Source organism: Thamnophis elegans, unplaced genomic scaffold, assembly GCF_009769535.1.
Source record: "Thamnophis elegans isolate rThaEle1 unplaced genomic scaffold, rThaEle1.pri scaffold_62_arrow_ctg1, whole genome shotgun sequence".
NCBI lineage: Eukaryota > Metazoa > Chordata > Lepidosauria > Squamata > Colubridae > Thamnophis > Thamnophis elegans.
The window spans coordinates 65,860-80,747 of record NW_022473900.1 but is presented as its reverse complement, the minus strand read 5'-3'; the positions used below and the strand labels follow the sequence as shown (position 1 = coordinate 80,747).

Sequence of the window (14,888 nt, the reverse complement as noted above, 5' to 3'; positions counted from 1 at the left end):
CTGGGAGAAGAGCGGTGAGTCCCTCCCCAGCCAGCCACAAGGGCTCACCGCTCTTCTCCTCCTCCTCCTCCTCGTCCTCCCCGCTCGGTGCTGGGCTGGCTGCAGAAGAAATGGCAGCTGGTGAAAGAAAAACCTCTCCAGAATCACCCTTGCACTTGCGCAGTCGCTCAAGTGCAAGACATGATTCGCTGCTCCCAGATCAGGAGGCGGGAGAATCAGTGCCTCTTTTGCATATTAAATCTGTTGCTTTTTAACTCCGCCTTAACTTTTAAAAGGCAAAAAATTCCTTAAGCAAAAGAGGCCCCGAGTTCTCTGGCTTCCTCCTAATTAACACTGAGAGCAGACACCAAGCCACTGTGACTTGAAATCTGGTAGCAACTATCCTGGCTTTAATTCATTAAAAAAAAAAATTTAAAACTCTTTCCTTTCTCTCAGGAGACTGGGGAGGCTCCACCTCCCTTGCCTCTAGTGACTGCACGTCCCTGGGTAAACATTTGAGTTAAGATATTTGAATTAATATGAATTAAGGGAAGAGATGCACAAAAACTTGTAAACAGCTGATATACTTTTATTATAACATATACTTGTTGTGTTTTTTTGGGGTTTTTTCTCTGTTTTGTTTTTTGTTCTTTTTTGTTTTGACTTTTTTCCCCCTACTGTAGTGGGTATGTGTTGTTTATGTAACAAAAAAATTTAAAAAAATTATTAAAAAAAGAAGAAGAAAGGAATTGACAGAAGCATGGAAGTTAGGCAAATATTTCTACCACAGAAGTGAGGGGAGGAGTAAGGAGGGGAACCTTTTTTTAGAGCAGCAAGGATGCCCTCAGGAAAAGAGCTTTATCTGCCTTTTACACTCCTCCAAGCCCTTGGCCTCCTCCCTCTCTTGTAAAGAGGAGAAAAAGAATCTGCACGTGCTCAGAAACCATTTTCTGTTATTGCAACTCTGTAGGAGGTTGAGAAAAAAAAATCAGGAAAAGTGTGGAAGACATTAAGCGAAGCAGCGCTGATCTTCATTTCAACCTTTAAAGGCATTTTTTTCAAGGCTTTTACAGCCCTCTTGTTTGATATTGGTTAAGCAGAACTGCTGTGAACTGTTTCCTCTTTTGGAGCAGATACTTCATGACTCACAAAATAAAGTACAAGGGAAGAAGGGAGGAACACTTGAAAACGAAAGCGCTTTTATTGGGGGCTTGCGAAGGGCAACGCTTTACCCATCTGTTTACAAATTCAGGACAAATTTACTTTCAGACTCCCATTTTTTGCCACAAAAAGGTAAGGTTGCCATCCTAAGTGCTTAAATATAGGAAGGTTGAATTTCGTGTAACACGTGTGTGTGTTTGAGGGAGGGGGGAGACTGGGCAGTCAATGCTTTGCAAAAATATAAGGCCTTTCAGGAAGACTTTTCAGCATAATTTGTATAGGGAGGAAACGTCTCCGGGAAAGAAGGGGGCCCTGCGTCTGAGCTTGGAAAGGGTTTGGCAATAGAGGGATCCTTATTTCCACCATCAGCCTATAAGCATAAGAGATTTTTTTCCCCCTACGTTTTGCTTGGAGGTCATCAAGATCTGGCTCCTCATACAAGGTGTGTATACCTGATACTGGGATGAAATTCCTATGATTTCATATTTACAAACTTTAAGTGAGCTGAAATGCTGTGTAGAGCTCAACCTGCCTGTGCTTTTAATGTTTAATCACATGCTTCAGGAGGAGAGATGAAGAAGGCTGGGGCATTAGTATAGCAGGAAATGTGCCCTCTGGGGAAGAAAGAAAAAGGTCTTGCCTGTCAGGCGTGCACAGCACTATGAGCCAGATGCAGAGGGTGGGAACCCCAGCCTGGTTTGATCTGTGGGGCTTCTGTTTGTTTTTGAACAGCCTTTGAAGTACTTCTGTTCCTAACCTTAGCAGACAAATAGAGATCAGGAAGGGCGGTGGCTAGGTTATGGCCAAGGCTAATGGGTGAACTGAATGGAAAGGGTAACATAGATCAGGCCAAATGTGATATGTCAGATCTTGTCTGTTGAATCTGAGTCTGCTTAACAAAGTACAGCATGTTGGAGCTGCCAAGTTGGGAAAGTGGCTGGGGGTGGGGGGTGGAGTTGAAGACACTCCCCACACCATTTAGCCTCAAGAGAAAGTTGTAGGGAAGGAGAGAGGTTTGTCTTGTGCACTGCTCCTGATTGTTGTAGAGCTACCAAGGGAGAAACTGATGTGGACTGGAGTTTGTTGTGGTCCATCACGGGCTCTCATTAGAGTCTCTGCAAGAAGGGTTGGAATAAGAATGCTGGAAGTTTGGATCTGCTATCGTCGGGAGACTATTGTTTGCCTATCCTGACCTCCTCGGAAGCATCTAAAGGGGGGGGGGTTGCAGTGAGGATAGTAAACTGGTTTCTCATTGACTAAAAACAAGACTTTAAAAAAATCCGAACCCCAAAATATTTCTAAAGGGGTTCTCCAGAACAGCATTTTTTTGTCTCTATATTTGTTCATATATTTAGGAATGTGTGGCAGTGGCACCCTCCACTGAAATTGTTAAATGGTACAGTATATAGGAGATACCACAAAATCCTGTTCAGCAATAAAAGAACACAATATAATAAAATTTAGTATATATTCTAAAAGTGAAGTTAATCATATAGTAGAATAGCAATAATTCCATTCATGCCACCAGAAATCCCACAACAGTGCAGTCTCAAAGGCCTTCTGGAACAGTCATAGACCAGAGGCTATGAGAGTGGATGCCTCTTGTTCTGCAGTGGGATCTTCTCATAGAGAATATCTGTTTTCAAGGCTCCCCCTCCCATTGCAATTCATGAATGGGTGGGAGCCTTCTTAGCCACTTTCTGTGCTCTTGAATTGGGTAGGCAACAAATCTCAAGAGTCTATTTCAGTTCTCAATTAAACATCTATGTTACATTTTGCCAGAACTAATCAAGAATACTACTTTTTGGAAATATAGAGTCAACAATTTCTTTATTTAAAATGTATGGCTGCAATCTCTCTCTTTCTGAATGAGAACCTGTTCAAAAAAAGTCATTGTGTGCATTTGGTTTTATAGATTAATTTGTTTTAGCTTCCAGAATTTTTTTGTCGCTTAATTATATGTTCTAGCAGACCAAGGAGAGGTGCCTTCTGGAAAAGAGACTCACAATAAGAGGACAACATTGTTGAATAGCTTTCTGAGTTGAAGGCCTGATTTATAATTAAGAGTGTATTTCCTCTTTGGTCTTTTAAGAGAAGAAAATGACTAATTTCAATGAGAAACTGGGATAAAAAATTAATCTTGAAATAAAAAATAGACCCGGGCTTACTAAATCTGTGGGAAAAGACCTACTATTTACTCCAGAAGAGGAAGAGAAAGTAGAGTCGACTAGGAAGGAAGCTCAGTGGTCCATCCCGTGATGGTGTTCTGCAAAAGAAGGAAGCTCTTGTGGGCTGGGCCTCTCTCTTAATCAGCTGGCATTCTCTCTAGGCTTTGGGGAAGCCATTCCCCTGAATGCATAGGCAGCAGTTTTGAGACAAACTTCCCCAAAACTTTGCTGTACTCACACTTGACATTTTCTATAAAATATTAATTTCTCTAATTTTAATTTTAGGTCAGATATAATCTATTATAACTGACATGAACAACACTGTGAGAGAAGAGCTTTACAAAACATTGTGTGACCTCCTTGAGAAGCAATTTAAGGATTTTAAATGGTGGCTAAAGGGTATTGACTACAATGAAAAGCCAAACATTGTTACAGCTTCTTTGGAGAAAGCTAATCAGCAAGAAGTTGTAGATCTCCTGATTCACTATTATGGAGAAGACGCTCCAAAGGTGTGCATTCGTGTCCTTCAAAAAAGCAACATAAATGATGTTGCTAGAAAACTTGAGGAAACTTTACAGAAAGGTAAGAAACTTGAACATATTACAGAAAAGTTCTCCCATGTAAGATCAACTAGAAATAAACACCAATTGTGATCTGGGAAACTGTCTCCACCGAATTGTGTCAATATTCATTGATATTGACTAGGCTTGACAGTGGCTCCCTGGAATTTTAGAGAAGAACTTCTAGCTTTTCCTTCTAATCTTGGACCTGAAATCAAACCTAAGGGAAGCATCTGCTCTGTCACTCAATTTGACACTTTCCTATCACTGAAAAAGAAAAGAAAAACCAACTTCAACAAAACAGTTCATTGATCTAAATTTAAAGGAGATTCTTAAAGGTTTTATTTATTTATCAAATTATTAAAACTGTGCCTCTCCCTAAAAAATAGACTTGATATAATATACAAGTAAAAAAATATAAAAACATAAAAATCTGATAGATAACATTTACAATTTAAAAAGGCAAGAATTATTAAAAATCAATTAAAAGACTTTCAGGGTGCTAACTCTCTCTATAGTGGCATGCTCTTCTGTGTGCCCCAAGGAAGGCCTCAGAGTCGTGTTTTTATACTTTTCCGATGGACCAGGGGAGGGGAGCCTGCCTCACATTGGGAAAAGAATGTTCCTCATGGAAGGAACAATGGCAGAGAACTGATGGGGTCCACAGCATACCTTACCTGCCTGAGAGGATGGGATGTCCTGAATTAATGGGATTAAGATGGTTCTGAAAGTAGCTTGGCCCCATGCCATGTAGGGCTTTAAAGGTATAACCAATACTTTGAATTGGACCCAGAAGTAGACTGGCATCCTATGAAACTCATGCAGCAAAGGTGTTGCACGTGCTATTCTTTGAGCAGTCAAGATTGCCTGTGAGGCCATACTTTGTACCAGTGAAGCAGCTACCCATTCAAGAGTCACCCCGTGTAGAGCCACATTGTTCAAATGGCAGATGACCAGGGCATGAGTGACCAAATGGCGATCCTCCCTATCCAAGAAAGGGCATAACTGGTGCACAGTATGCAGTTCAGCAAAGGTTCACCTAGTTGAAGCTGCTATTCTTTGAGCAGGAGCTGTGAATATAGGAGGACCCCCAGATTATGCATGATTTTTGTCTGGGGAAGTACAGCCCTATTGAAGACCAAAGATGCTAAACTCCTGAATGCAGAGGGGCTCAACCACAGCCACTTTGTCTTATCAAGGTTCATTTTAAGTTGTTCCCCATTCAGGCCTCCACAGTCTCCAGGTACTGTGAGAGAATATTCATAGCATCTGTCACTTCCCCTGGGAGGGAGATATATAACTGAGGTATCACGCACATACTAATGATATCTCATCTCAAGCAATAGATGATGGCGGTTTCATGTACATCAATATAGATCATGTAGATGTTAAAAAGTATGGGAGAAAGCACTGAGTCCTGCAACAACCCTCAAAAGAGGGCTGTGAGCTAGAATTCTCACTCCCCATCAACACTAATTGGGACCAGCCTTAGAGGAAGGAGGCAAACCAGCACAGAACACTCACCTCCAACTCCCTAAATTAGCCCAAAGTGATACCATGGTAACAAAAACAACTAAGAGGTCAGGAAAAGCAAGGATGGATGCATTATGTCCATTCCTATTCTACCAGATGTCATTCATGACTATGACCAATGCTGTTTATGTATGTGGGCTTCAAAGTGAAAAGGGTAGAATAATCCATTTGCTCCAGGATAGTCTGAGGTTGCAATGCCACCACCTTCTCAACCATCCTCCCTAAGAAGGAAAGTTGCAAGACTGGATGGAAAGCATCCAATAAAGAATAGAATGTTTGTAGTTAAACTCTGACATGTGGGATCCTTGGTGTTCTCCCAGATTGTTTTCTTACAAAACAAAAAAGTCAAGAAAAGAATTGATTCATTGCTGGGAGAAAGTGACAAGAAGGTGACAAGCATCAGGGAGAAAGCAGAACTACTTAACTCATTTTTTGCATCTGTCTTTACACAAAGGGGAAAAAAACAGTCCAACCTATCAAAAACAGCACCATTAAAAACAGATTAGAAACACGTTAAAATAGAGAATAAAATGGTAAGTGAGTACATGTCTACCCTTGATGAGTTCAAATAACCAGGACCAGATGGATTACACCCCAGGGTTCTGAAGGAATTGGCAGACGAGATCTCAGAACTACTGAACTATATCTTTCAAAGATCCTAGAGCACCGGGGAACTGCCAGACGACTGGAAAAGAGCTGATGTAGTTCCCATCTTCAAAAAACGGAAAAAAATAGATCCAGGAAACTACAGACCTATCAGCCTGACCTCAATACCAGGGAAGTTTCTGGAAAAGATAATCAAGCAATGAATCAGTGAACACCTAGAAGCAAACAAAGTAATAACCAAAAGCCAACATGAGTTTGTCAAAAACAGATCATGCCAAACTAATCTTATTGCATTCTTTGATAAAGTGATAAAATTAGTGGACCAGAGGAATATGGTTGATATAATTTACTTGGACTTAGTAAGGCATTTGATAAAGTAGACCATAGCCTACTACTAGATAAAGTAGAAAAATGTGGGTTAGACAGCATCACCACCAGAAGGATCATACCTGGCTGACCAAACACACACAACGTGTAGTCCTCAATGGAGTTGCATCTACATGGAGGGAGGTATGCAGTGGAGTACCCCAAGGCTCTGTTTTAGACTCAGTATTCTTCAACATCAATGACTTGAACAAGGGGATAGATGGGGAACTCATCAAATTTGCAGATGACATCAAGCTGGCAGGAGTAGCTAACACTCCAGAAGATAGGCTAAAGATACAGAAGAAACTTGACAAACCTAAACATTGGGCACTATCTAATAGAATGAAATTAGTGAAAAAAGTAAGGTTTCACATTTAGGCAAGAAAAACAAAATGCACAGGTACAGTATATGGGATACCTTGCTCAATAGTAGTAACTGTGAGATGGATCTTGGAGTCCTAGTGGACAACCATTTAAATATGAGCCAGCAGCGTGCCAACACAGTTCTAGGCTGCATAAACAGAGGGATAGAATCAAGATCCCATGAAGTGTTAATACCACAATATAATGCCTTGATAAGGCCACACTTGGAATACTGCGTTCAGTTTTGGTCACCACGATGTAAAAAATATATTGAGACTCTAGAAAAATGCAGAGAAGAGTAACAAAGATGATTAGGGGACTGGAGGCTAAAACATATGAGGAACAGTTGCAGGAACTGGGTATGTCTAGTTTAATGAAAAGAAGGACTAAGAGAGACACAATAGCAGTGTTCCAATATCTCAAGGGTTGCCACAAAGAATATGGAGTGAAACTATTCTCCAAAGCTCCTGAGAGTAAAACAAGAAGCAATGGGTGGAAACTAATTAAGGAGAGAAGCAACTTAGAACTAGGGAGAAATTTCCTGACAGTTAGAACAATCAAGCAGTGGAACAACTTGCCTCCAGAAGTTTTAGATGTTCCAGCACTGGAAGTTTTTAAGACGAGATTGGATAACCATTTGCCTGAAGTGGTATAGGGTTTCCTGCCTAAGCAGGGGGCTGGACTAGAAGACCTCCAAGGTCTCTTCCAACTCATTCTATTCTGTAATATCCTATCCTATCCTAAACTTGCAAATATTTTATTACCCAAACTAGGTAACATAATCAGTACTAGTCAGTGTCCAGATCAATGGGATCTATGAATGGCTTCATGAGGAGGTGATGCATCAGAAAATCTTTAAAAGATGCCAAGAACATTCTGTGCATCAGGGATGAATTCACCATCACTTGCACCCATTAATTTGCTGGAGGCAGATTAGTCAAATGGGTGAAGCCTCTGTGTAGAGGCGATAGTTGAACCTGAAAGTTACCAGGTCATGAGACGACCATGATTTAGACCATTCATGTTTCCTGATCTGATACAGTATTATAATATATTACAGGTGGTGATGCTTTGTTGCTGTTAAGGAAGAGAGCAGGGTATGTAATGCTTGGTGGAGCCAGAAAAGAATGATAGCATTTGTAGCTACTAAGATTGTTGCATGAGCAGGGACAAAAACAGCCAGGGAGGTGATTGATTGGTAAAAGAGCCCCTCATCAGTCAATATGAATGCAGATTTAGCACCAGCTTATCAAATACTTAGGAGGCGAGACCTTGGCAGCACAAGCAAACAGCCAACCACTTAATAGCCAGCCATCAGCACCCCAATCAATATCTAAATAGCTACATACAATAGACACCATATAAATAACACAGAATGGCCAGAACATGCAGTCTGCTGGAGTAAAGTTCCCTGAAGATGGGCTGCAGCTTGTAAAACAAAACTTCTGGTTCTGGTGACTGACCCAGATTGAATCCAAAGACAGCATTCTGTGACAGGAGCTCCAGGTTGAAATGAAATGAAAGATGACTTGGGAAAGGATAGTCGCCAAATATCTAGAAACCCCTGAATACATTTCTATACTGAAGATCCAAAAACTGGGAGCTAAGAAGTATCCCAGAACCATTCTTAATCACAAGGAGAAATCCCATTTATGACTTGATGCATCCTGAAGATCTGCTTTAGTTTGCCTGACTTTTTCTCGGATGGCTTCCTGGGCGAGGCTTACTGATGGAAGCAGCTTAACATAGAAACATCAGCATTCTTAAACAACCCACCCATCCTCAAAGAGTTGCCCAAAGATCTAGGGGGTCTATAATTCCATTAAATTACTTAGGCTAGAGAAGAAAAGACTACCAAGATTGAATGGCTGACATGGCATCATTGAAACCCAATTTACATTCAGCTGAAATACAGTGAAGAGTTCACTTGGCTTCTAAAAAGAAGAAACTTACAGACAATTGGAAAGACACAAAACAACTGGTATCCTAGTTAGGGGTTTTGCTTTGATAAAAATGATATGCAAAACTGCTCACATTTAAGATACTTGGAAAATAAATTGTGTAATGTTATGATACACCACCCAACACCTCAAAGTGCCCACCTTTGGGCATGCAAGGTGTTCTACCTTCAACTTTCACATATTAAAAACAAACCAGGATTGAAAAGCAGATATGAAGATGATGAAAGGTGGGGACTTTCTGCAGAGATCAACAGGATGAAAAATGCTGCCAAACCAGTGGTGGAACTTTGAAGAACCCTGGAGGAAATGATTACCTAGATCCTTTCCCATCATGTTTTAGGTTGGGATCTAGCACTGAGATGGCCTAGAGCAGAGGTGGCATTTAGCCGGTTCTGACCAGTTCTGGTGAACAGGTAGCGGAAGTTTTGAGTAGTTTGGAGAACCAGAAAATACCACCTCTGGCTGTCCCCGCCCCCAGTCTATTCACTGCCTCCTGAGTCCCAGCTGCTTGGCTGGGTCTTTTTTTGTTGCCTTGCACAGGAGAACTGAGCCGGAAAGCAGGTTAATGGGGTGGAGAGGGAAGGGGAATTTTGCAGTATCCTTCCCCTAGCATGGGGTGGATATGGAGATTTTGCAGTATCCTTCCCCTGGAGTGGAGTGGGAATGGGTATTTTGCAGTATCCTTCCCCTGCCATGCCCACTAAGCCACATTCACCAAGCCATGTCACACCCATCAAGTCATGCCCACAGTACTGGTAGTGAAACATTTTGAATCCCACCACTAGTCTAGAGGACTAATAGATGTCTTCTAATGGGAGTGAGAAATTGACTTCTGTCCTAACCCTCCTTGACCTCTGGATGGCCTTTTATATCAGTGATTTTGATATCCTTTTGGAATGTTTTAGTGGAAGTAGTGGTTTAATAGTAGTTCTCGCTCTTCCAAAAAGAAATGTATAGAAATGCATAGGAACTGTAAGATAAGAAATCTAATATACATTGTAAATATAGACACAGTTGCTGTTTAACTCTATAACCCATGTATTTACCTGTTTTTTTAAAAAATGCTCTGAATTTACCTATTTTTATAATTTGTATTTCATTAATTCAGTCCATCTTCATTTGTAGATGTTGATGCTCACCAATTGCCAGATTCATCAGGTAAGTGATTCTGTTCATGTTTAAAGCTAATTCAGCATGATCAGATCCTTCCCTCTCCCTCCCCATTATGTAAGAAGCTGTTGTGAATATTAATCCCACCCAAAATCCTTATGGGGAAAGCTGCAGAGTAGTTCTTGCAGTGTTGGTCATAAAAAAAGAAGGGAGGGAGGTCCCCATACGTGCTTTTTTTTTTCTTATATTCAATTTGTTTTTTTTAAAAAAGCAATTTTATTTTTAAACAAACAAGTACAGACAAACATAAAACATAAAAACATCTTCCAATTCCATACAGTGTGTAGATTGGTTATAAAACTTTTTTGTACATTCTCACCATAGTCTTCACTTACACTTTATATAGAATCTTGTATTATCAATCTGATATATATATGTATACAATTATTATACATTTATTTGACTATAATTGTCATTATTTCATTTTATGTGAGATATTCTACTTTTAGGTAAATTTATATTATAACATTTCATTACATCATCCTAAATCCATCCAGTATTAATACATCTTTATAAAATTCTTTGTCTAACCATTAATAAGATAAGTCCCATGTTTTATAAAAAAAATTATCTTTGGTTAGCAAACTTTTATGCATCTTCTCCATAGTCCTCACTTACAAATTATATAAAATCTCATATTATCAATCTAATATATATGTATACAGTATTATCATTATTAACCTGTCCTCCGCGAGCTGCACTGGCTACCAATTGGTCTCCAGACACAATTCAAGGTGTTGGTTATCACCTTTAAAGCCCTACATGATTTAGGGCCAGAATACCTTTGAGACCGCCTGCTGCCACATACCTCCCAGCGGCCAGATCCCACAGATTGGGCCTCCTTCAGATGCTGTCAGCCAGACAGTGTCGGCTGGCGGGCCCTCGGAGGAGAGCCTTCTCTGTGGCTGCTCCGACTCTCTGGAATCAGCTACCCCGGAGATCCAGACCATACCCACTCTCATGGCCTCCAGGAAAGCTGTAAAAACTTGGCTGTTCCGGCAGGCCTGGCTGTTGACCTCACTGTTGAGGTCCAGCCCCAATTAGAATGAATGTATGAGGTGTTGTTGTTTTTAAACTGTTTCTTTTGTTATGTGTTTCGTTATGTGTTTTTTCTCTTTATTTTTGTAAGACGCCCGGAGTCCTTCAGGCTTGGGCAGCATATAAATGTGTCTAATAAATAAATAAATAAATAAATAAATAAATAAATAAATAAATAATCATTTGTTTTACTATAACTATTATTACTTCCTTTTATACAAAATATTCTAACTTTAAATAAATTCAAATTAATTTTTGTTATAACATTTAATTACATCATCCTGTATCCATCCAATAGTAGTGCAATCTTTTATTTCTTGCCATTTGTGGTATTTGTATTCTAATTGCTTTTTTAGTAAATCTTGTATGGACATCTCTTGGCAACTTATATTTCACTGCATACCTTGCGAAGGCTCGAAACTCCTCATCTGTTCCTTCCATCATCTTCCCTTTAGTTATCACCAATGCTTCTGCAATAATTTCTATCATTACTTCTGCCAAATTTTCTCCCTTTTCTTCTTCTATCTTCTGGAATCTGAGGTAAAATTCTAGTCTATCGATCACCCATTCCAATATTCTTATCTTTTTCAACAGCACTCATTCTGCTGTCAATATCTCCAATTTTCTTATCTCTTTGTTCATCCCTTTCTTCAGTTTTTTGAGATCTGTCCTTATCATTGTTTGGTGAGTATTCTAATTTTTTTCATCTATTTTTTCTGTTCTTTGTCCAATAATCTCCAATCTTTTTTCAATGCTCTCTGTTGTTACTTGTATTTTTTAAATTTCTTGTATTATCATCTGCAATGTCACTTCCTTTTCTTTTCTCTGTTGCAACATTGTCTGTATTGATCTTTTCCTTCCAATAGTGCACACTGCCACTGTAAAATCCAAGGCTCTTTTCCAAACAAAGTTAACTGTTCTCTTTCACAGTTCAGTGCAATCTTTTTTCCCCACTCCAAGCTTTTCACTCTGATAGTACCCAGAGAAACACCTGTATAAACATCTGCTCTTCCTGCTATCATTTTCAATAAACAAAATCAGAGTCCTTGAAGTGTAACACCATCTCTTACTTTGCACAAGATTATCAAATGCTCAAATGTAGAGAAGAAAAACAATATTTCCAAGTCTCTAAGCGGCAGTGTTATTTCTTTTCATCTATTTCACTTCCCTTTTTATATATTTTATATTCCAGGAAAGAAAGAAAAAATTAAACAAGAAAATATTATAGGGCGTTGAAAAGAGAAAATGAATGAAAATCTTAAAAAAAGAGAAAAATAAAATCACTCCAGTTTAAAAAATAAATGTTTGTAGAAATTCCAGCAGTAAAAGAATTAAAGAAAAATAACACACTAAGTTTGATTCAGGCTTAATCTCGCCACTTGATCTCTTCTATCTACAATTTTAACTTTACTTTAAATTTTTGGGGTGTTCTCTCATCTAAGAGTAAAAAAAAATAGCTCACCAATTCAGCACACTATCTCTCCTGCTAGTCTTCTGTTTCTGGAGCTGTCCCAACTTTTAGCAGCTTCAATGGCTCCTTTTTTGTCGCCAGAAGAAAGGGCTTCTCCTGGATCTACCAAGGACTTTGCAATGTCCCCAGGATTAGCAGGATGTGCCCTTCTCTATCACCGTCTCTACGGGATGGTTTAGGTCCAAAAGGACTGTCCAGCAGCAGATATATCGACGGCCATCCTGGAGCTCCAAGATCGCACGTCGTATTGTTGTAACATCAGCTCCGCCTCCCATATTCAATTTGTATTAGCTTGTCAGAATATAACATACAAGAGAAAAAGAAAATAACGGTAACTGGAGGAATGGAAAAGGGAGAGAAAAGTTTCAGTTTCAGTTTCAGTTTTGGTTTATTTGTATGCCGCCCTTCTCCAGGAGGGACTCAGGGCGGCGAACAACTCAAAGGGGAAAGGGAACATAAACAACAATACACATAATTAAAATACACAAAAATCACACAGCCATACCAGTCGAGAGGGGAGGGGAACTCATCAACCCCATGCCTACCAGCACAGCCAGGTTTTGACGGCTTTCCGGAAGGCCTGGAGAGAGGTGAGGGTCCGGATCTCCGCGGGGAGTTCATTCCAAAGGGCCGGAGCTGCTACAGAGAAGGCCCTCCCCCGGGTAGTAGCCAGATGGCATTGGCTGGTGGACGGAACCCGGAGGAGGCCGACCCTGTGTGATCTGACGGGTCTTTGGGAGGTAATTGGCAGCAGGCGTGTGCAGTAGAAAGGGAAAAAGAAAAAAGGCATTGACTTCCAATTCTCTTGAGCAGTATAGAAGATAATAATATTACATCCTCAACTTTATAGTTTTATACAATAAAATCAGTGTGGGATTCAAAATGTGTACTACCGGTTCTGTGTTTGTGTCTTGGTGGGCGTGGCTTAATGAGCATGGCAGGGGAAGGATACTGTAAAATCTCCATTCCCACCCCACTCCAGGAAAAGGTTACTGCAAAATCCCCATTTCCTCCCGATCAGCTGGGACTCGGGAGACAGAGAAGATGGGGGTGGGGCCAGTCATAGGTGGTGTTTACCGGTTCTCCAAACTACTCAAAATTTCTGCTACTGGTTCTCCAGAACTGGTCAGAAACTGCTGAATACCACCTCTGAATAAAACATAGACTAGCTATTTCTATAAGAACAAACCTATCTATTCGGCAAAACCAAAATCAGTTTCCTTTTTTTATCATAAGCACAAAATCCAGAAGCAGTTTCCAAATAAAAACAAAATTAGATATATTAATTTCTTTGAATAAAGCAATTAATTTAATCATCTTTACCTTTTTTGCTGTGAATAATAATACATATTTCTATTTGCACATTCATCTTTATAGACCATGGGTCCTCAAATTACAGTCCACGGGCCAGCTATGACCCACTGAAGCCATTAATCCAGCCCATGCAGGACCACGAGGCTGCCCCGTCCACATCACTCAACCCACCCACTGGCCCCCACCATTCGGCCATGTTCAGGACTGACCTTTGTGAGCAGGAATTAGAAGGTAAGGTGAAGAGCTACTGGAGGTTGGGGGAGGGGAAGGCCAAAAACAAGACTATTTTGTGCTGGCAGAAGGCTTCTGGAGGCCAGGAAGGCCAAAAAGTCCCAGCATTGCAGCCTGTGTGGCATCCCTTTCACTGGGACTGCCCCTACCCCGCCCCACATGGGAAAGCCATAGCTGGCAGCATTGCCAAACTCTGGAATGAGATGGGAATGAGAAGGAGGCAGGCAGGGGATTTCCACTTAGCGCCGCAATGAGACAGACTGGAAGAGGGGCTCCCAAGGGCTCCTGTGAAATCCAGGGCTGACAAACCATTGCCGGGGGGGGGGGGCGTTCTTTTAGACCAGAGCCTTCTTGAACAAAAGTTGAAAAAAGAGCTGCGTCTCGAAGAGCCAAGAGGGAAGAAACTGGTTCCTCAAAAGCCAGAGACTAGCTTTCTGACCGGGGGGGGGGGGGGGGGGCAGGCATTGTAAAGTGTCTGCGACAAAGTTGGAGGCAACTGGGCTAAGCATGAGTGCAGGAGCGATGGCTGGACAAAGTGACAAGACTGGGTGAGAAGATTTAAAACCTACTGATAGAATAAGAGTGGAGTTGTTATTGGTAGAGAAGTCAAACGTAAAATAGCATAAATGGAGAAATTGGGAACAGCATGGTAAAATAAAGAGAAAAGGAAAAAAGATGGTGGTTTAAAAACATTAAAGCCCAAAGAGAACAGACTGTTTATCTAGCTTAGGAGGTGGAATTTTAAAAAGGACTGGATATTTCTGTAATATAGGGGGGGGGGGGATCTTTTCTCTAGTTGAATTTGAAACATGGGAAGACTTTGCTTTAATAGTGGTTAATTGATAAACTCCAAACTCCATGGAAACCTTGTGAAGGAGCTGAAGGGGGACGGACCATGACTTAAAATTGAAGAAGAATACTGACCCACCCCACCATCCACCCCCGCTTCTCTACTACAATTTGTATT

The 14,888-nt window shown here is 40.6% G+C and overlaps 1 protein-coding gene across 1 annotated transcript in view; it reads left to right on the top strand.

Annotated features, from left to right (window-relative positions):
- Nucleotides 1–915: 915 nt before the first annotated feature.
- The window catches only part of LOC116523607 (NACHT, LRR and PYD domains-containing protein 12-like), a 61,104-nt gene continuing 47,131 nt past the window's right edge, over nucleotides 916–14,888 (top strand). The window contains exons 1-4 of the mRNA XM_032238723.1: nucleotides 916–1,272; nucleotides 3,594–3,890; nucleotides 9,823–9,855; nucleotides 13,754–13,921. Of these exons, the coding sequence (XP_032094614.1) occupies nucleotides 3,620–3,890; nucleotides 9,823–9,855; nucleotides 13,754–13,921 (472 nt within the window). The 5' untranslated portion in view covers nucleotides 916–1,272; nucleotides 3,594–3,619. The remainder of the gene's footprint in view (nucleotides 1,273–3,593; nucleotides 3,891–9,822; nucleotides 9,856–13,753; nucleotides 13,922–14,888) is intronic.